Consider the following 23,741-nt stretch of genomic DNA (forward strand, 5'->3'; position numbering starts at 1 on the left):
ACCACAAATGCAGATGTATTGGTCTCAAGACCCATTGGATGAAACACCAATTTTTTCAAAAGATTTCAGAGCATACTATCTCTTTTAAATTTTGGTTAAGATATTTTGAAACTGATAAAATTTTAAAAAAAAGACAAATAATTGAATATTTTGTAGATCGTTTTCGAAGTATTTACAGATCTGGTGAAAAAATTTTAATAGATGAATCTCTTATGAAATGGAAAGGTAGGCTGAGTTTTAAACAATTTAATCGAAACAAAATCTCGTTTCGGATTAAAAATTTATGAAACCTAGGACTCAGACAATGGGTATATACACAATTTCAAAATCTATAGCGAAAAAAATAAAAATAATGATAAAATACTTTATAGAGTTTCAGGGGATGTTTAAGTATTTGGTACAGTTCACCAAACCACTTGTCAAAATTACATGATGAAAAGACTAATGTTTGTGGAACAGTTAGAACAAATCGAAAACATCTTCCATAAATTGATATAAAAATATGGCTAAAATTGAAATAGAAACACTCTCGCAAATGACTTTTATGGCATAGATAGATAAAAAATGGTAACAATGCTTCTAACCATGCATTCACTAGAAAAGATTGTAATTGAAAAAGTAGATTATTGTACTAAAGAACGAAAAATGAAACCGAATATTGTATTAGACTATAATCGAAATATAGGTGGTGTAGATAAATCTAATGAATGTATAACGGGATATAAAATAATAAGATCAACTAAATGGTATATCAAAACTTTCTTTCATTTATTAGATACGACAATATTTAAAGCATATGTAGTTTATAACATCACTCATAGGTGCATACGGTAATCTAAAAATTAAAATTAAAAATTAAAATTTTAAAATTAAAATTTTTAGATTACCCTATATACAGTTGACTAGAAAACTGATAGATTAATATGTCTATAATTCTCCAATAACAAAAGACTTAGTGGTGGTCTAAATAATAATAGTTTGAACCCGAAAAATAGTCAAGACTTTCCGACTAATATTTTAGCAAATGACAAAGTTGTGAGGAAATGGTGTTCTCTATATCTAAATGGTTAATAATAATGTACCGTGTTGCAATAATATTTCATTATGCATAATACCTCGTTTTAAACATTATCATACTGTGCAGGATTATAATGAATGAAAATAGTTTTTAACAAAAAAAAGACAAAAAACAAAACAAAATAAAAATGCAAAATATTTAGATTAAAGTGGAGTACAAAACCCTACCATAAATTCCTCGTTGGTACACTCTGGGGTCGTGAATTAGTCACCAGCTAACTACGGGGGTAAATTATTAGTATTAAATTTTAATAAACGTTATTTATAATTTAGTGCATTGAATTTAGACATATATTAAAAATATCTACTCTAATTTTATTAACCATATTTGATCCATTATTTTGAATTTTACAAATGAGTTTTCTTATACCTCATTTAGTGGAAATCAGTCAATTTTTAAAAATTGACTGATAAAAACTGATCGCTGATATTAACGTAATCAGTGAATCTACTTCTAAATTCGCTAAACACCAAAAACACCTGCACAGCAAGTTTCAAATGAATTAGTTGAAAAATATAAAAATTATTTAATTTAATTATATATTTTACTTCGCCACTTTCTGAACTTTTTTGATCATATCTGATACATTGCCACTCAAAAGGTTAAGTGCCACATCGTGTTTGATTTCGAGCAGTGTTGTGGCTTGGTTGATCTTGGCGTTTCAGCAGATTCGCTGAGTTACATGATTACGCGAGAGAGATGTTGAGTGTAGATTTCTTAAATTTTAAATTTTGCTTTTCTGTTCTTTGTTTGTGTCGTCGACGCATGTGGCTCGTGTTACGTCGAATTATTTACTACGAAGCTCGGAGCTAGTGTAATGGGCAAAGGCGAAATTTGCTTTGTTTAAATCGAGCGATTTATGCTAATCAAGTATAGTGCACAGTTATTCGCAGATAACGATTACACAAGCCTTGTATTTCGGCTATAACTTGAGAGTGAAAGTGTACTTATTGTTTGTGTTTGAATTTTTTGAGTTTGAATAATCGTAAAAGACTTTTCTCGACTATATCAAATTACTTTTTTCAAAAAGCCAACGGTCAAGCATATTTATACTTTTTTATGTAGTTTGGTCATACTTTGGTTGCTATTGTTGCTCTAGGTGTACTGTTAAAATTGCTGTATCATCTGCATATGTTTCTGTCAAGATATTAATAGACTTTGGTAGGTCCCAGGTATATAAAAAATATAGTGTTGGACCTAGAACTGCCCTGCGGTACTCCTGCTTTTGTTCACTGATGTTTTGATACGAGTAGATAAACTAGAGAGGCCACAGATCAGGAGGGCCTCAGATCAGGGCGAGACTCAGATCAGTGATCTGAAGTGCATGATCTATAAGATCAGCACTCTTAGATCAGGCGCTCCCGCCACCGTCCCCTCCTCCTTCAGTGATCTAAAGCGTAGGCGCTATCGGATCAGCACTCTTAGATCATATGCAAGAGTCCGCGCCCCTTCCCCCACCCGCCTAATGTGAAATGCGTTTTAAATATTAAAATAAATTTATGTTTAATTGAATTTAATTAATTTGACGCATTTAATTTACGTGTATACAGTGTAATGCACAGATTTAGCTCAGTGAAAAAAATGAGCTGGATTCGTGATTCAGAGGTCTGAGAATATACACTTGCAAGTAATAGGGATCAGAGGTTATGCAATTTGGGTTCCAGAGGACTAAGAATATATATTTCCAGGCTCCGGTGCTCGGGGGTTAAGGATTAAGGATTGGGGGTCATAGCCTCGCACGTTACAGGGCAGGGGAGTTAAGGAATTTTGGTTTTAAGAATTGTGGTCTAGGTAGCTCAGGGGTTAAGGAGAGGGCAAGGGGTAAGAGCTCGGTAACCTGTTCGGCTGTCATTCCTTATCCTTAAACCCAAATTTCCTTAATATCAAAATCAAAAGTCATATTTAAGGTTAGCAACACCAAAAAGTCCATGCTTAAATGCTTTCGATTGAATCTGATCACTTATAAAATTTTTTGTTAGCCATATTGAACCGCCATATTGGATCTTCAAAATATGACTTCGTTTTCCCACGTATAGATTTTTTCGGCCGATACCGATTACTTATAAATTGGGGTTATAGCCTCACTTATGCTATATAGGCTGTTTTAATGTTGTTCTAAAACTGCGAAAGTACTTAACCTCAATAAGTATTATCTCGATGAAAAAAAAGCTATCTTGAATCTGAAAAATGTATTTTAAAGGGCAAGAATGCTTCTTTGTGGTGGTTTACTCGTTTTTTAAATAAAAATTATTCGTGGTGTCACAAAACCTCGAATATAGCAAAAAACCGTGTTTTTCGCACTTTTAGGTTAGAATATCTCGAAAACCTGACGTACAGGGTTAATTCTAAAGTCAAATTCGGATTCAGCGCACCAAAATCCTTCGGGCACGCAAGGTCACATTTCTGGGTGAGGAATTTCGTTAAATTTTGTCGGCCTGTGTAATAGAATATTAATAAAATTATTAAGATATAATAGATTTTAACGTATAACTACTCGTTAAGACGGACGTAGTATGAGGAGCGACCGCGACGGCGAATAACAAGTATATATATATATACCTGTTATTCGCGGATGAAATAGAAAAGGGAGAGTGGTATAGGAAGGGGAAATAAGAATAGCGGAAACAGGAAGGGAATGCGAGTAGAAGGAGAGCAGTACCACTGAAACTAGCAAGTATAGTAGTGATGTCAGTAGATTTTAATTTTTTTTGTTTATAAATGTTGGTCCCGGTGAGTATTTTCTACCCATCCGTAGAGAGCCTGATGCCAGGTACCACAGGCAAAATAAGAAAGATGATTTCGGGCCGTCATGCTCCAGGCGCAAAATCGAGCCGTGAGCCAACAAAGACCTCATCGCATCTGCCTGACGAATCGCTTCTACCGCCTCTATCGTCCCGCACACAATCGAGTGTGGCCTATTATCTATTAAGATGGATAATATTATATATAATATATAATATTATTACTATTAATATGGATTCTATTATCTCAAGAGAATTAACTGCAGTTAGTCCGCGAATAGTTGCATGTTCGTCTTTCGGCCTCTCTTTCTGTCTCTGTCTCTGTCTCTCTCTCTCTCTCCCGATCTCGGTGAGTAGCGACACACTGGTTTATGAGGCGCTATTCTTTTGTAAACATTTTTTTACTTTTGCCACTTTCTCGAGCGGCATATTTTCGCAGGCGATTTCGTCCAGCTGGCCACTGCGATTCCTACTAAAAGTTCATGGGTTTTAGTCCATTTTTTGGCCAGTGGATGAATTATCCGCTTGCCTGGTTACAACATAACCCTCATCAAATCTCCAACTTTGACGAGTTTTGGGCTATACATCTCTGCTAACAACGCTAACAATAACACAGCCTCCACACCAGGACCACTACACTCTGCACTCTATTACCCACTATACACCTTACTGATTGCAACACTTCTAAAAATTTTTGGTGCTAAGTACCTGTATCAACAATTTTTACCGTTAATCCACATACGAGTATTTCAATCTACTCGGAGAGGCACCTCACTGTCGATGTTATTTCTTCGCTGCATTACATCTGATAACTTAATTTGTTCTTGCGTTTAGTCATCGCGATGTCTATTTTTCTTTTATTTTTATTTTACTTTATCTTGTTTTTGTTTATTTAATTTTAATTTTGTTGTATTTTCATCTAGCGCTATCTACACGCTAGACAATTTTAATTTTAATTTTAATTTTAATTTTATTTGGTCGACTGTGTCGAATCGTTCTCCTTTTCTGCAATTCATTTAATTTTTAATGTAATTTTCTGCGTTCGCTTCATCAATCATTTTTCTCATTTCATTTTGCGTATATGTTACTTGTTTGTTTTTTGCGTTTTAGTCATTTTTAGGTTAATTTGCGAATCCTTTTACCGCCTCTTGTGAATGGCATCATTTTACTCCCAAATCTCCCGCCAATCTTGATCCTTAACTAACAGAGTTGGTGCCACTGAGGCGCCAATTTTCAAATCTTTTAAATCCTGACTTTTCTCAGCTCGTGTTTATGACTGGTCAGTGACTAATATTTCCGCGCGAAATTCAAACTTTTCAATTTGTCGTATCAATCTGTTCTTTCAAATTACATCGTATATTACAGTTTCTTATGAAGTTTTGAGACCCGGAGAGGAGAGATGCGAAACTTTTTGAAACAATCTATAAATTTCTATTTTTTGTCTTTATTTGTTTCTAAATTCCAAACTGCTCACTTTTATCAAATGGTCTTGTCTTTATGCGCCAAGAGTGGTAAAACACTGAGTTACCGGGGTGGCAATATCTCGCAGTGCGAGGCCTTTGATAGATTTTTCCATCAGCACTGTACCGATATAACCTCAAACCCTGATCTTGCGATCTTTATTTGCTGTACCGGTTCTATTGAGTCTGCGGTCTTGGCTAACTCTTGTCAAACCGGTGGCGTGTTTTTACCATCCCCTCCTTCCACTCAAATCGACTCTGCTTCAGCTGGCACTTTGTCTCTCGTCGAAACCTCAGGCCGAAAGAGACAAGCACCAACTTACGAGTTTTTCCCGTCGAAGACGTTGAAGGTGGAATCCCGCAGTGATTTCTTGAATATCGCCCGATCGGTTGTCCTTCCCACTGTTTCTTCCCCCAGTGCGGACCAAATCCTCTCGCTCGATAGCATAGCTCCTACCACGGGCGAGAAGCCTCCAGCATGGTTTCCCGGTTTCGTAAATAATGAATTTACCGAGTTACGAAACGAGATTAGAGCCACCCAGACTTCTATCCTGACCAAAGTCAATCGTGTTGCCGACGAGGTGAAGAGCCTTAACCCATTTCTTCCCAAGGCGCCATTTTATAGTCGATTTGTTTTTGACCGAGGAAAACCTCAAAATAATCGAAAATGTATACTAGAAGTCACTTTTCTATTGTAAAATTTCCCGCTCTTTACGAATCTGCAGTCAGAATTAGGATATTTTTCACGGAAAATTACAAAATGGCGTCTTGAATGTTGATGAAAATTTAGTATTATATTAGAATTTTTCTTTCAGAAATTAGTTGCTGAAATTTATCGAATCAGCATGAAAATGTAGATTTACATTGATAATGTTAGTTCTTTGATAAACCTAGGCATTACGAATTTTCCTGGAACATTTTTCCAAGATGGCGGCCAGCAACATGTCGACAAGCGGGGAAATCTAAAATTTTCTAAATAAAAGCCGATTTAGAGAATGAATATATACTACCTATACTTTCGATGTCGCTGAATACAATGCTAGTGTCAATTTCAATTTTACAAAATGGCGGATCCAATATGGCGTCGTTAATACCAAAATGATGAGCACCAGTGAGTGGGTACTCAATTCCTATGTTTTCGATATCGCTGAATACAATGCTAATGTCCGTTTTCAATTTTACAAAATAGCGGATCTAATATGGCGTCGGTAGTACCAAAATCAGGTAATGTTGATAAAATTGCGAATCTAATTACTATATTTTTTTCTGGATTCTTTGTCCCTACAGTTGGATAAATCCTTTGTCTTCTCGAGTATTGTAAAGTATGTATTTTATAACGGTCTTTTTCAAGATAGTTAGAGCATGTTCATATTTTCTTCGGCTGCCTCTCCAATAGTCCTTTTCAGGATAATTGACGAACTTTCCCATCTTGTGGAGGATTGAAAAGTGCGTATTTTATAACGGTCTTTTTCAAGATAGTTAAAGCATATTCATATTTTCTTCGGCTGCCTCTCCAATAGTCCTTTTCAGGATAATTGGCGAGATTTTCCATCTTGTGGAGGATTGAAAAGTGCGTATTTCTCTAACGGTCTTTTTCAAGATAGTTGAAGCATATTCACTCTTTTCTTCGGCTGTCTCTCCAATAGTCCTTTTCAGGATAATTGGCGAGCTTTAGTATTCACCGAGTATTTTTTCAAGATAAATATTTATCAGATTCGGACTCTAAAAGAAGTTTCATAAAACAGGCAAAATCATGCCGAAACGTAAGTCGATGAGGAATGCCAGTGTTGATAGCAGTGTTGTAGAAAACAATGATCATAGTGATGAAGATGAAAATGATCATGAAGTTATGTGGGTACCTGATGATGATAATAGTGACGTAGAAGGTTTCGATAATGACGGAGAAGCTGATGGAACTTCTAGATTCACTGATGCAGTAGCCTTATCGTATGAAGAAGTGTATCAAAATTTTTCCGCGAACGAGAAAAAGTTAGAAGCCTCACATAAATACGAATGGATAGATCAAGAAAGACCATACGATGTTCAACTTGAATCAGAAATATATAATTTTGAAGCAATAAAACAAAATGTACTAGGAAAGGAACCTCGAGAATTATTTGAAATGTTTTTTTGTGATAGAATGAGAGATTACATTATTGAAGCGATAACTGAAAATGGATTTGAATTAGATCCAGATCATTTCAACAAATTTTTAGGTATTATCATTTTTTCCACTTCCAATATTCGTAAAAGCTATAGAGATTACTGGTCGACTGATGAAATGTGGCATTCCAATGTTGTTTCAGAAACGATGAATAGAAATTTGTTTGAAAAAAATAAGTCTAATTTGAAAACTTTGAAAAATTCGGATAAGACTGATAATGACAAAGTTTGGAAAGTTCGTGTAATTTTAAACATTTTCAGAGAAAATGTAAAACAGTTTGGATTTTTTTGCTCTCCTTTATCAATAGATGAAATGATGATTAAATTTTTCGGTCGCACGCTTCTAAAACAATTCATCAAAGACAAACCAATACGTTTTGGAATAAAATTATGGGCCCTTTGTACTTCTAATGGATTTGTTTTAGAAATAGATATCTATTGTGGAAAAAATGATTGTCAAAATGACACGAAGTTCTCTAAATGCAGTTTAGGATCTCGGGCAGTGATGAATATGCTTCATGTTTTTCTAACATCGGTCGATAAGAATGATGTAGCTAAATATCATCTATATTTTGATAGATTTTTCACATCCCCTGATTTACTGGTACACTTGAAAAAACAAAACCTGCGTGCAACAGGTACGGTTAGAGATGATCGTGTTTTTACAAAGGAGATGTTTCCAAAAGTTTTGGATAAATCAAGTAAAAACTCGAAAAAATTGATCAAAAATCCCGAACAGAAGACATTGATAGATAAACATAAACTAGATAAAAAGAAAGCTGTTAGAGGATCTTATGTTGTAAGCCATGATAAAACCAGTGGTATAAATTACACAGGCACACAAAAAATAAAAAGTGGTCTGTATCAAAAACAACACACATATATTCCCATGTATTTTGCCACGCTGAATCCGAATCCGCAGTCAGTTTGACCCCAGCACGTCAGGATCAAGGTCATTTGAAGGTCGAACTCGAATAAAAGTAGTATAAAAAAATGTAACTAGTATTTCTATGGTTTCGAGGGTCGCTGAACATAAATCCGTCATCCCCTTGACGCAAGCACGCCAGGTTCAAGGTCATTTCAAGGTCAAACATAGACATTGCACGAAAAGTTGAATTCTGACTACAGATTTTGAAAGTACGGAAAAAATTACGTTCAGAGACAATTTTTTCAATTTTTTTATCGTGAATCCAGCGGTCATTTCGAGGTCATTGTATTTTGATCCCATGAAAATCAGTATGACCATTTTGAAAAAACAGAAGTACGTCTTCAATGAATAAAAAAACTCTTTCCATACGTTTTGACGGTTGCTGAATCCAAATCCGTGATCTCCGTGACCCAAGCACATCAGGTTCAAGGTCATCTGGAGGTCAAACTCAAGAAAACGTAGTTTAAAAAAATGTAACTAGTATTTCTATGGTTTTGAGGGTCGCTGACTCCAAATCCAAAATTAGAATTGCTCCGACTACTCGAGTTTGGTGTGCAAAGTGATAGAATTTATACTTCTCTTCTCTTGTAACGGACCCTTTTATCTTCAAAAGATCTATGCAGCGGTTTTCTTTTTCTTTTTTCCATTTCTGACTCGTTTTCCCTTTTAAGCATCCAGCAAAAATCTGCCATCATATTTACATCCCATCTTCCTTGATACCGGCATTCCATCTCTTTGATATCTTGATAAAACCGTTCACCCTGTTATTCGCTATAGCCTGAAAGCGTAAGATTTCATATCACACCTACGTTTTTCGTGTGCTGGAACCCAGGGCACCTCCACGCGGTGACGGTGGGAAACGGCTTTTTTTCTTTTTTTTGTTTTCCGGCAAAGCTCTGGGGTGAAAGCACGATGCCGTCATGGCCGGCACACGAGAAGGTACGATGCAGGGTTTCGGATGCCCAGTATCGGCGGTTGGTCAGGGTGAGCAAGCGGGCCCGCAAGCGTCGTCATCAAGTGACCGCAAGTCTAGTAGAATAGAATCTACTTTTCATAGGTGTGATGGAAAAACAGATGATTTCTGTTATGTTTGTGGAAAATTTGAAGTGCCAAAATATCGAAGGCTGTTATCAGATAGGTTTGTAACTATTTACGAAGAATGTTTTAATTTAAAGGTTGTCAGCCAAAATACAGTCTGGGTACCTCATATGATTTGCAATTGTTGCAGAACAATATTATCACGGTGGGAGAAATGTCGGACTCGTAATCAGCTCAAATTTTCACAGCCTATGATATGGTCTGAACCTTTATGTCGAGACGATTGCTATTTCTGTATGACCAAGACTTTTGGCTTTAACGCAACTACAAAAAATAAAATCGTGTACGCTGAAGTAGCATCAGTAAAAAAGCCAATACCGTTAGAAGAGGAAGCTACTGACCAAGAACCTATGGAAGTTGATACATCACTTGCACCAAAGGAAATGGAAGTTGTTGAATCCTCAGATGAGGAAAGTGACAGTCAAAGTGATAGCAAAGAAGATGAATATTTACCAAGCGTTGTCTCGAATAATACCCCCGAAACTTTCAATCAAAAAGAGTTGAATGATCTCGTAAGAGATTTGGGATTACCCAAAGATGGAGCCGAGTATCTGGCCGCAGTATTGAAAAAGAAGAATTTGTTGTCCAAGGGGACCAAGGCTTATGTTTATCGGAATAGAGAAGAGAAGTTTCGTAAGTTCTTTGCCAAAGATTCAGAGAACTCGATGACATTCTGTACAGATGTGAGAGGATTAATGAATGAATTGAAACCTAATATTTATAAAGATGAAGAGTGGAGGTTATTTATTGACTCATCTAAACGAAGACTCAAAGCTGTACTTTTGAACAATGGAAACTCTTTTGCGCCTATTCCGATAGCTCATTCAACGAAGTTGAAGGAAACATACCAGAATTTGGAAGTTGTATTAGAAAAAATCAATTACTCGGATCACAAATGGAAACTGTGCGGTGACCTTAAAATTTCAACTCTGATTCTGGGTCAGCAGTCAGGTTTTACAAAATATCCCTGTTTCTTGTGTCTGTGGGATAGTAGAGATAGAAAGCATCACTATGTTACGTCTCGTGCACCAACTACGAATAGCTAATGAAAGAGACGTTCCAATATGTTGACTAGTGGTCGGATATGTCTCACTTATAATAAATATATGTGGAAATGTATGTCTGATAATTGTACTACCTTGATAATCGTAGCCTTTAATTGTTGATAAAATGTAGCAGGCTCTAACTGCTTGTTGGATTGTATGAATGTAGCAGGCTCTAACTGCTTGTTGAATTGAATAAATGTTGCAGGCTCTAACTGCTTGTTGAATTGAATAAATGTAGCAGACTCTAACTGCTTGTTGAATTGAATAGGATAGGTTTGAATAATACTTGCACGATATTACTTTGTAACAGTCGCGAGTTTATTAAGAAAAATGATCACCAATTGTCGGACCGGTGTGTACGGAGTTGAGTCTTACAGGTGCTTATTGACTGACTGACGGACTACTGATCAACTGCCTGAGTGTGTTTTGTTCATTGATTTTTATATCTTTTATAGTTCTTTTTCAGGTCAGTATTGTGATATTGTGTGACATTTTGTTTTCGCTGATTATAAATTCTTGTATTTTGGTGACTTAGTTTCGGAGTGTGTTTCGACAGCTTTTTGCTGTCGTGTGAATAGCTTAGCAGTTTTGAATGTGCATATGTTACAAAAAGGATGCGTCGTAAGGCTTAATTTCGGGGAGTCATTTACCTCGCGTTTAATTAGCTTTTTGCTGACGTGCGAATAGTTTAGTAGCTTTGAATTTCGCAAATGTTTATTTTATAAAAAGGATGCGTCGTAAGACGTAACAACTATGTACAGAAAGAGTGGCCAAAAAGAACTGATTTCAATCCAGGCGTACAAAACGTTCTCCGGGATCCTTTAATAGATCCTTCAAAAATATTGCTCCCACCCCTTCATATCAAACTTGGTCTTATGAAGCAATTCGTCAAAGCTCTAAACAAGGATGGAAAATGTTTTGAATACTTTGGACAGAAGTTTCCAGGCATAAGTGATGCCAAACTAAAAGAAGGTGTTTTTGATGGTCCCCAAATCCGCACTTTATTCAGAGATAACGACTTTATCACAAAGATGACCCCTGTAGAATTGGCTGCATGGTAAAGTTTCAAGAAAGTAGCAGAAAATTTCTTCGGGAATCAGAGAAGTGAAGATTACGAAACTTTGGTGGAAAATTTATTAAATAGCTACAAAGAATTAGGATGCTTAATGAATTTAAAATTGCACTTTCTACATTCTCATCTTGATTACTTCCCAGAAAATCTCGGAGACTATAGCGAAGAACAGGGTGAACGGTTTCATCAAGATATCAAAGAGATGGAACGCCGGTATCAAGGAAGATGGGATGTAAATATGATGGCAGATTTTTGCTGGATGCTTAAAAGGGAAAACGAGTCAGAAACGGAAAAAAGAAAAAGAAATCCGCTGCATAGATCTTTTGAAGATAAAAGGGTCCGTTACAAGAGAAGAGAAGTATAAATTCTATCACTTTGCAAACCAAACTCGAGTAGTCGGAGCAATTCTAATTTTGGATTTGGAGTCAGCGACCTTCAAAACCATAGAAATACTAGTTACATTTTTTTAAACTACGTTTTCTTGAGTTTGACCTCCAGATGACCTTGAACCTGATGTGCTTGGGTCACGGAGATCACGGATTTGGATTCAGCAACCGTCAAAACGTATGGAAAGAGTTTTTTTATTCATTGAAGACGTACTTCTGTTTTTTCAAAATGGTCATACTGATTTTCATGGGATCAAAATACAATGACCTCGAAATGACCGCTGGATTCACGATAAAAAAAATTGAAAAAATTGTCTCTGAACGTAATTTTTTCCGTACTTTCAAAATCTGTAGTCAGAATTCAACTTTTCGTGCAATGTCTATGTTTGACCTTGAAATGACCTTGAACCTGGCGTGCTTGGGTCAAGGGGATGTCGGATTTATATTCAGCGACCCTCGAAACCATAGAAATACTAGTTACATTTTTTTATACTACTTTTATTCGAGTTTGACCTTCAAATGACCTTGATCCTGACGTGCAGGGGTCAAACTGACTGCGGATTCGGATTTAGCGTGGCAAAATACATGGGAATATATGTGTGTTGTTTTTGATACAGACCACTTTTTATTTTTTGTGTGCCTGTGTTACATTACGGTAATGGACTCGAAACCAGTGTCCATATTATCTACAACCGTTGGCGTTACACCTACTATTCCAATGGAACGATTCGATAAAACAGCTAAACGTAAAGTACCAATTGAATTTCCTGGAGCATTCAAGACATACAACAAATTTATGGGAGGAGTTGATCTTCATGATCAATACTGCAGTGATCTAAAAACGAATATTGGTTCAAAGAAATGGACATGGGTTATTTTATGTAGATTGATCGAGTCTTCACTGACAAATGCTTTGATTTTGTACAATATGGTGAACAAAAAGAGAATGTCTAGTAAAGATTTTGCAAAAAGTGTTGCAAAGTCTTATGTAGAGCAACCGATTGAAAAGTTATCAAAGCATTTGAAACTCACAATACCTGATCGTAGACGAATGTGTATAAAGTGTACCATAAGAACAATATTTTATTGCTATGAGTGTAAAACTCATTTCTGTGATACTTGTTTCAGAGAGTATCATCATATCCACAATAAATCCGCAAAATCTTCACAAAGAATATGCAAAGCTAGCAATGACTGCAAGAAACGTACGAATATTTATTGCGAACAACGTCAAGAGTATCTATGTGCAAATTGTTTTGACTCTTACCATCTTGAAAAAACAGGTACGCTTGATGAATAATTTCTTCCACTATTGCATCAATTATTTTGGAAAATACTAGAAAAAGTGCTAAAAATTCAAGACAAAATGTAGCACTTAGATTTGCGATTTTATCAACACAAACTGATTTTGGTATTACCGACGCCATATTGGATCCGCCATTTTGTAAAATTGAAATTGACACTAGCATTGTATTCAGCGACATCGAAAGTATAGGTAGTATATATTCATTCTCTAAATCGGCTTTTATTTAGAAAATTTTAGATTTCCCCGCTTGTCAACATGTTGCTGGCCGCCATCTTGGAAAAATGTTCCAGGAAAATTCGTAATGCCTAGGTTTATCAAAGAACTAACATTTTCAATGTAAATCTACATTTTCATCCTGATTCTATAAATTTCAGCAACTAATTTCTGAAAGAAAAATTCTAATGTAATACTAAATTTTCATCAACATTCAAGACGCCCTTTTGTAATTTTCCGTGAAAAATATCCTAATTCTGACTGCAGATTCGTAAAGAGCGGGAAATTTTACAATAGAAAAGTGACTTCTAGTATACATTTTCGATTATTTTGAGGTTTTCCTCGGTCAAAAACAAATCGACTATAAAATGGCGCCTTGGGAAGAAATGGGTTAAGTCTGTAATGGGTCTCAAGGATCGCTCCGAGCTCCTTATCCAGAATAGGCCCAGGCCTTCCGCAGGAGTTCCAGGGTTTGCTGGAAGATGCAGCCAGTATGCTCTTCGAGGCAATTGGCTCCCCAAACGCTAGGGGTCGTATAGCGGCCGCCAGAAAATGGACTGCCACTCGCTCACGTCCTAACCAGACCGAGACTGCCCTGCGGGGTCAGACGTATGATACTACGTCCGCATTCGTTGTGCGTATCGACTCAACAGTGGTGCGTGATATCATTTTGGAGCGCTCTGGCAAGCTCGCTGGGAAGACGGCGAGGGACGTCTTTAAGTGCGGTCTTAGAAATCCCGTCTTCATCCGCCAGCTGTTACCTCAGCCGATCCATAATCTTTTTGTGAAGGCGCTTGCGCGTGGCCGCGAGCTGGGTTTCGCGCGCCCTTTCGTCACGGGTATAGTCATCGACATGCGGGAAAACACGCATTCCATCCCTATCCCCATAATGTCGGAGAGCGACCTGCTGTACGCTTTTGCCTCCCGGCCAGCCTCCTGTCCCGTCTGCTTCGCGCTCTAGTGCCATGTCAATGGTTGCCACCTCGATCGGCACTCGAAGACACGCGCCGCTCAACCTCAACCTTGCGTTCCAAGTTGTCAAACAGCGACCCACTGCCATCATCCCAAAAAACTCTGCTCCGCAACTAAACACAACCGATGGTTTTTTTAGCCCGACAGTGGCTGTTTTTCCAGCTCAGTTATCTGGAGCTGTCCCAAATCCATCTCCAGTTTCTGGCCCATGATGCCAGCTAATCCATGACCATACCCCGCCATCTGCTTCCTTCGTTGTCGGCCACATCAATATAAATAGATTAAATTCCCCCTCTCAATTTACTCTTTTCGAAGCACAAGCCCTTTCTACACATTTTGACATATTGTCATAGCCATTACTGAAACTATCCTCTCATCCGATATCTCTAACTCACACCTCGTCCTCCCCGATTTCAATTTTTTCAGGCTTGACCGAATTGGAAAGCAGGGTGGCGGGGTTGGCCTATACGTCAGATCTCATCTTAAATTTGGTTTCCTAGCTACTTCAGATCCAGTTTTTGATAACACACCTGAATTCATTCTTGGCGAAATAAACTCCGACAAGACCAAACTTTTGATGGCGGTGGTATACAGACGTCCTTCTGCATGCTCCCCCACATATTTTTTCATCTATCTGGCCACTTACCTTTCCCTTTACGGAAATGTCATCATTGCCGCTGATTTTAAGGCAGGCCTAAGTTCTAGCTCTCTGGCTGATGCTCGAGATATGAGATCTCTCGTCGACTTACACAACCTCCACATTGTATCCACTGATCCCACAAATCACTGTCTCGATATAAATCCCCCTTCCCACACTACACTTGATCTCTTGATAGTGAATGACTCCAATGCCATCCAGAACTTTGGAAAATCCGATACTCCCTTTATTGCTGGCCATGATTTTATCTCGCTCACCTATCGTTTCAACACGAACAAGCACGTCACCAGAGTTATTATGTCCCGCGATTTAAATCAGATAGACGAAGCGGCCTTAAATGAGACCCTCAGCAGTCTTCTCTCATGTTTGATCGACAAATCTCCAGCACGATTGAGGCGCTCTTTGGATCCGCCGATGGAAACTGACCTGTATTCCCTTGACAACTCGGTGCACTCTCTTACTGAAGCCCTTATAGTTTTTCGACGCAGTAGCCCCTCTCAGGTGCATCAAGTTGTTTTCTAGGCGTAAACCTTGGGTGACTCCGAGCATTCTCGCTCTCATAAAAAGGCGTGACGCTGCCTATAAACTGGCATACTCCTCCCGCTCGGTCAGTGACGTCGATGGGTATCGAAGACTTCGAAATGACGTCTCAAATGCCCTCGACTCAGCAAAAAGTTCTTGCATCTCAAGCAGGCTGTCCTCCGCAAGTACTAGTAAGGCCAGATGGAACGAGTTACAAAACTTGGGTGTCACTAAGCGCGCTCTTCCATCCCCGTTCCAATCCCCCCCCCCCGCACTAAACACCCACTTTACCAACATAGTTAACTCGTCTCCTCCCATGACATGTGACTTTTTTGACGCTCTTTTAACTAGTCCCCCAAATGTTCCTCACGCCCACTCCCCATTCGAATTTCGTGAGGTTACTAGCCTGGAGGTTATGGATGCACTAAACTCGTTCTCATCCAGAAAATTCGGTCCCGATGATTCGTCTGTCAAGATGCTTAAACTCGTCTCTTCCACTTGTCTCTCGTCTCTCACGCATCTTGTCAAAAATCATTTTTGTGCGGCATTTTACCGACCTCCTGGAAACGGTTTGTTATCACCCCCTTTGTCAAAGTATCTTCGTCCGCTCTTTTATCGGAGATCAGACCGATAGCAAGGTTATCCAAGGTATCAAAGGTGCTTGAGAGGCTTGTTCATTCACAACTTTCATCTTATCTAGACCTCTGCAAACTGCGTGATCCACGGCAGGCCGGTTTCGTGAGGTTTCACAGCACTCAGACTGCACTCTTGGGTATCCTTGATGACATCTGCAGGACCACTGAGGAGGGTAAAATCACAATCCTCGTCCTGCTGGATTTTTCCAAGGCTTTTGACGTTATCCCCCATGGTCGTCTGATGGTCAAGCTCAGGGACCTATGTTTGTCTGATACTGTTTTGAAATGGTTCTTTAGCTATCTGACTGACAGGTTTCAGGCTGTTGTGGGGGAGAACGGCAGGGTATCGGACTGGCTCAGGGTTGCTACTGGAGTGCCGCAGGGTAGTATTCTGGGACCATTGCTATTTGCAATCTATATCTCGGACCTGCCCTCTGTCCTCTCCTTAATGAATTATATGCTTTATGCCGACGACACGCAGGTCTACCTTCACTGTCATCCCGGCAGCCTTGCGGAGGCTTTGGAGAGGGTGCAGCTTGATGTGTAGGCTATAGCGGATTGGGCCCTAAGAAACGGTATCTCTCTCAACCTCACCAAGATTAAGTTCATGATACTAGGCAACGAACAGTAGATTAGGGCTATTAACTTGAACGACATCGCGAAGATCACCATTAACGAGGTTCCACTCAACTTTGTTATTAGTGCTCGTAACCTGGGCGTGATACTGACTCCCACGCTAAATTGGTCCGAACATGTCAGAAGCGTGACGAGAAGGGCATACGGCTCTCTGGCTTCACTCCACTTCCACAGAAAATCTCTCTCGACTACCCTTAGAAAAGTTCTTGTCGAGCAGTTCATTTTCCCACGTTTCGACTACCTCTCAGTGGTCTGTATTTAGTTCGATGGAGAGCGCTCATCTAAGCTTCAAATTGCCCAAAATGCCTGCGTACGCTTCGTAATAGGATGGATCCCATATATATCTACTCTATCCCTAAACAGCCACATCATCAACCATAGATTAACCCTAGGCAGGCTATCCCTTACCTCGAATAGGTATAGAGAACTCGCCGTTCTGGCCTACTCTGTTGTGTCCAGAAAATCGCCAAGCTATCTAGCTAAAAACCTGTCTGTCCTGCTTGATAGTGTCATTTATCCGGCGCTCGGGTTGCCATCCACCGTTGGCGTTTGAATACAAGGCCCCTAAAACTGAGGCCTGGAACCATTCTTTTGCGATTCTTGCACAGAGGATACTCAACTCATTAAGTGTAACCCTGTTCTCCACCGATCGGATCTGTGACTTCAAGGATTGGACACGTCATCTGTTTTTAAATTGTGAGGCTAGAGCATAGATTGAGAGGGCGATTCACGAAAAACTAATGCCAGTGATGGCACTGTTCGATTACACTCGCATACCAAACAATGTCAATCCAGTCGCGTCCTCCCAAAATTATCCATCCTCCCACAAATACCCCTCTATCGACCTTTGGTTCATGAAATAGCTAATTAAACTTGGTTGTTTTTTAGCCAAATGCACGTCTCTCCACTTTTACACCTTTCTCCTTTCAGTCCGTTTTTCTGTAAAATAGTGCCATCGCAGTTTCATTACTTTTATTATTTCTATTACAATATTTTTTACTACTTTTATTATTTTTATTGTTCTTATTATTTTTATTACTTTTATTATTTTCATTATTTTTCATCTTTTATTATTGTTATTTTTGTTGTTTTATCTGTTATTTTAATTATATTGTTCTTTATATATTTTTATTTTACTATATTTTACATATTTTATTCTATTTTTCATTTTATACACATATTCTGAGTCATCTTACTGTTATTGCCATTGTAAACTTGCTGCTCACCGTACATACAATTCACGTATTTCATCTAAATTCATCTTCTTTAAGGGGACCTTTCAATGTGACGGGTTGAAAAAATCGATTTTTTTTTGTTTGCATTTTTCGATAGTATTTACCTCCAGAATTGATGTCCCACAGTCGGTTTGGTCGAATTCTACCATATTGACCGATTTTACTGCTTCAAAAGTGAGAGCGTACCGCGCTCGCTACCTGCGCGCGTTTTTTTCAAAACCACTTTTTTGTAACTAGCGTGCACGATAACTCAAGAACGGTTGATCGTATCGACTTGAATCTGTTTGGAAAATGTTCAGAATTATAAAATGCAGGGAATGAACATCTAACTAAATGTTTGCTTGAACCTAACCAAAGTTACACACGATTAATCGTACAAAAAAAAGACCTTTTTTCCACTTTTGCGAGAAACGCCGCCATTTTGTTATAATTATTTTCTATAAAATAATTATTCAGAGTTTCATTACTTTCAATTTACATAACAATTTAAGAAACTGACCAGAACAGCCAGAATCATGCACGCCAACGAACAACTTTTTTTTCGATGTTGCCTAATTATTTTATAAATAAATAAATAAACATTTTATCAAACTAAAAAAATTTTTTTTTGTTTTTTCTAATCATACCTTTAAGGGAAAAAAAGGTTTATTTGATTATATGCAGTAGTTGCTGAAAAAAAAATTCTTGAAAAATCGATTTTTTTTGAGCTGGCACATTGATAGGTCCCCTTAAATAGTTAAATGCGTTAATATTTATTCTTGCATGTCTTCTTTTGTCATTTTTTTATTTTGTTATTGCAATGGCTCGGTCGGTAGGGCGACGGACTCGCACCCGGTAGTCCCGGGTTCGATTCCCAGTCCCTGCTGATTGATACAAGCATCACTGAAAAAAGTTTCATGTGCTTTGTTCTCAAACACATTGCAAGCCTCCGTCGCTGATAAGGACTGATGGAGCATAAATAGAGCGACGTTAAATAAAAAAAAAAAAATTTTGTTATTGTTTGATTTGTACATTTTCTAAGCTTCCAGACGAGGTTCCACTTCATTGGCGCAATAAACAAACTAATCTAATCTAATCTCTCTATCTCGTTTTTTTTATTACGACCAACAAGTACGCGTTTTGTTAATCATTTGCGTGCGCTCAAGTCTCTCGGATAAGAATTTATATTCTTTGGTAGTTCTCTTTGTCGGCTAGTTAAATGAATAAAACAATATCTCTTTTATATCGAACTGAGTTACACTTTATATTAATCATATTAGCGTCTTAGTTTATAAGATAGTGTTTTCATGAGATTTTTCCAGTTTTTATTATTTGATTCGACCTTCTTGGCCGCTTATACGATATATCTCGAGCAGCTTGTTGTAGTCTCTTTTTAAAAACTATTGCAATAACTTCTGTTAATTTATCGTTTCTGTAGTAAGCTGACTTCATGTGATAAGTTGATGGTCTGCGCAGCATCGAAATATCACATGCTTCTGTTATGAGTTGTACGGCAATCTCTGCTGTGTCCTCTTCTATCCAACGCGTGCCAAAGCTTATTACCGTGCTACTCTTCTGAAAGAAGACATTATGCGGCATTTTTGTGAATGATAACCCTACTAGCATCTGTTTTTTTTTTTATAATCTGATTTCTTGCAATATTTACGGACACGTAGTGATGATTGCTATGAAGCTCCTGTTCAAGAACATATTACATGGCAATGTTTTTCATCGCTGTCGATGACGTGAATGGTAACTTTGAAACTGATCTATAATCAAGAAGCGTTTCTCTCCATATGTGACCGGCGCATGTGTGAAATAAGTTATATCGTTTTATTTATCATGCTAGTCGTTTAGATATGAATTTCGTTTTCTTAATATATATAAAAAAATACCAAAAAATATTAAATAAAAAGATATATATTATTAGATTTATTAAAATGTTAAACTAATCTTTTACAACTTAAAATTTTTTATCAATACGTTCCCTTGGAGATTCAATACGCGTCAATGACACTTTTATTGAATATACAGAATTGACTATCCACCGTGTCAGCTAATAAAATATATATACGTAAATAATAATGGAACTTACCTATGTAATAATCTCCACAAACAGCTGTGATACGAAAATGATTAATGCCGGTTCTTCCTAAGTAAGATAGTACATAACTTCCAGGTTTTCTGTCACTTTCTCTCACTAAATAACTACCCATTTTATCTGCATCCCATAGTCGTTCTTCAGCAGTAAATCTGTCTAACCTTCCATGGTACCACCTAAAATAATATGTAATAAATATGAATAACTCGAATATTGAAAGATTTTTTCAAAATACAAAACGTTCTGGTCAATTTTGTTTTGGAATATATGGGGTTCAACTATATATCCTAGTATAGACAAATTAAGACAAATTAGCAACAGGACTTTAACTTATTGAAAGAAATAAGAAAGATGCTACTATTTGTACTGTCCATAAACTTACTCAGAGGGTCAGAGAGTATATCTTCTTTTGATAAATTTCTATGAAAAAAATCACATGGCTAGTTCTAAAGAATGCAGTGTACGAAAACTTAATCATCAAACTTTATTTCGATATTTCCAACACTAAAAGATCAAAACAAATAATAAGTACAGAAAATACCGTCAGAGCAAACATTACGTATAAAAGAGTAGCAAACGACAATGTTTATATAATACTAAAAGAATAAAAAAAACACAGATCCAGCCGACAATAGTAGACAATAACAATCATTTAGAAAACATGTTGACTCGGTTGATAAATAGAATGGATCAGATGATGAATCTGCTTACTATATTCACAAAAAAAGATTAAATGACTCAGAAATCAAAATAGTAATTTGTAATGCTAGTGGAGGGAATCAAAATCAATAAATCCAAATCCAAAAAGGGAAAACTGTGACAATAATATTAATGAGCGAACCTATTGGTCCTCCGATATTAATAAACTACCTGTTTCGATATACTTCCTAGTTATTAAAAGGTTATAATCTAATCGTTTAACAGTCAAATCATGCGTTGATTTGGCTGTTAAACGTTCAATTTTGCGTTGTTTAATTATATATTATTACCTAATTATAATAAATTTCGCTTCAATAATTGAAACTAACACAAAAAACAGCTTCGTGTATGATAAAATAATAAATTTGATCCTTACAGAGAAATACTAAACCATAAACTAACCTGTAATATACCGCTTGAAACTTAACAAAACAGAGACAATTCCAAAGAAAATTTTACTAATAACATCTATAGAGCAATCACCATTACAATTCCTAAATATGTGGAAAATTAAAATACTAAAAATTTTATCTCAAAAACAGTCTTAGACAATATAGAAAAGAAAAAAAATTAAGAAAAATACAATAATAAAATAAGTTACAATCGGATAAAAGAATAATTAGTCAATCGAAGGACTTGAAAAAAATATATACGATGAAAATAATGCGGGAAGAAATAACTACCTAGAAAACTTAACTGTTACTAGAGCATCTGATTATTCAATTTGGGAAGTAATTAACAAAATTAATCAACCCTGAAAGTTTTTTTCTTCCATTTTAAAAAATAACATGACGTGAGCAAAAACAAATTTCGATAGAGCTACCACTTTTACTCAACACCATGATAGCGTATTTAACTCAACGAACTATAACAAACGGAGAAAAACTCACGCTGGAAAATCATGTAATTAAACATTAGCAACAACTTTTCATTTTTGAATTTAAAAGTAAAAGAAATAAAGTAAAGTCATTTCAAGATCAACCTTACTTTTTGAATGGGAAACCTCTTTTTTCGACGCAGGTTTTAATTCATGACTTTGGGGGTGGTGTCGGAGATTTTTCAGACCCTATAAATATCTTATCATCTGGACGTACAATTTCACGTAGAATTGAAACCTGCGACGAAAAATGAGGAGTCCCATATAAAAAGTAAGATTGACCTCGAAATGACTTTGGGGGTGAGGTGGGGGTTATTTGGACCCCACACATATTACATGACTTGAACGAAAAATTTCCCGCTCTATCCGAATCCGGGATATAAAATAGGGGTCTCATTTAAAAAAACAAAGTTGACCTTTAAATAATCTTGAAACTCAAGTTCAAGGTCAAATTGGAGATCGCCATCGGCTGTCCCCCTCCAAACCCTAAAATCCGAACTATTTTTCGCTATCATGCTTCCGGAACGAAATAATTAGTCACCTCGATTAAAATGGTTCACCCTGTATAATAACCCATTTTTAAGTCTATTTTCAAAATGTCGCTTGCACAAGCCACTTTCACCAATATAATTGTTCGAAGACTCATTTTGTTTCTGAAGACAACAAGTAAAAAGCTACATACTAGAAAATTTGTAAATTAATACTGTAACGAGTTACGGCATCAAGTGTGCACAAATACTGAAAATCCATGAAAAACCACTCTATTTTTTCATATAGTATGGTCTAATTCAATTTGAAATAGGTATGGCAAAAAAGTTTAAGTAACATTTGTGGGGCATCCTACATAAAAGACAATGAGTTTTCAAACAATAATTTTGTTCAAACTAGTATGCACATAGAACATTTCTCATTAAAAACAGATAATTATATTTAAATATTAATAAATCAGAACAGAATTATGCTATGAGGTCAAATTTATCACAAAATGTTCTTTTTATGAAGTAGAATAAGTGATTCAAATTTAGGAACTCTACACTCAAAACTGAAAATTCCATGTCTAACAATGTATAAAGCAGCAAATCAAGAAAATTCTACTAGAGACCCACCTTAAAAGAAATTATCGATCAAAAAATCACAAAAATTCTATCCTAACTGGTAAAACATTTCTGTTATTGATATATACACAGACACATACACAAGCACACACACACACACACACACACACACAAACACACACACACACACACACATAAACTCCGCCTCCGCCGGTCTCAAGCCCGGGGCCCCGCTACTCAAGAAGCGGGGAAGGAGGAGGAGGAGAAGTAACAACCTCGTTAAAAAACCAAGGTTCATCTGGCCTGGATGATAGTACCTTATTAACGGGTCCCCGTCCAGAGTAACGGACTCCCTAAGCTGAATGTGTGAAGCGATTTTTACCGATGTAGCCTGGTTGGCTTTCGGGGGTTACAGAGAGTCACAAACGAAGCTTTGTGAGCACCTAGAGAAATTCCCTTGTACTTAGCCTTACTCCGGCAACCGGGGCTCTGCCGGAGTGGACCGGTAGTTCCCTAGGTGCTCGTGGGAATAAAAATGAGTTGTAACAATCAAAACAGAAATAAAAACAGTCATGAGAAAAGTGAGAGGATCAAAGCCAAAGAAGATAAGAGAGCTTCGAAAGCCTAAGATCAAAATATAAGACGATGCTGGCGTACATGCTCGATAAAAAGAACATACACGCAGAGCTAAAAACTATGGCCAGAAATTTGGATGAGATGTTTGACAGGCACAACAAGCAAATGTCCAATATCTACAAAGGGACCGAATGAAAACAGGAACAGCTGACGGTAAGAGATGATAAGATTCAAACATCGCCTATGTTTAGAGAAAAGGCGAAAAAGCGCGGAAATTTAGAGACGCAATCGCCGACGATCCTGGC

At 37.2% G+C, this 23,741-nt stretch overlaps 1 protein-coding gene across 2 annotated transcripts in view; it reads right to left on the bottom strand.

Annotated features, from left to right (window-relative positions):
- LOC131675037 (ras GTPase-activating protein 1) overlaps positions 1-23,741 on the bottom strand; it is a 1,462,590-nt gene that overhangs the window by 1,237,646 nt on the left and 201,203 nt on the right. For both annotated transcript variants that reach the window (XM_058953862.1, XM_058953861.1), the window contains exon 3: positions 20,224-20,405. In XM_058953862.1, the coding sequence (XP_058809845.1) occupies positions 20,224-20,405 (182 nt within the window). The remainder of the gene's footprint in view (positions 1-20,223; positions 20,406-23,741) is intronic.

Source organism: Phymastichus coffea, unplaced genomic scaffold (assembly GCF_024137745.1).
Source record: "Phymastichus coffea isolate CEN01 unplaced genomic scaffold, Cenicafe_Pcof_1.1 PCOF00015, whole genome shotgun sequence".
Lineage (NCBI taxonomy): Eukaryota > Metazoa > Arthropoda > Insecta > Hymenoptera > Eulophidae > Phymastichus > Phymastichus coffea.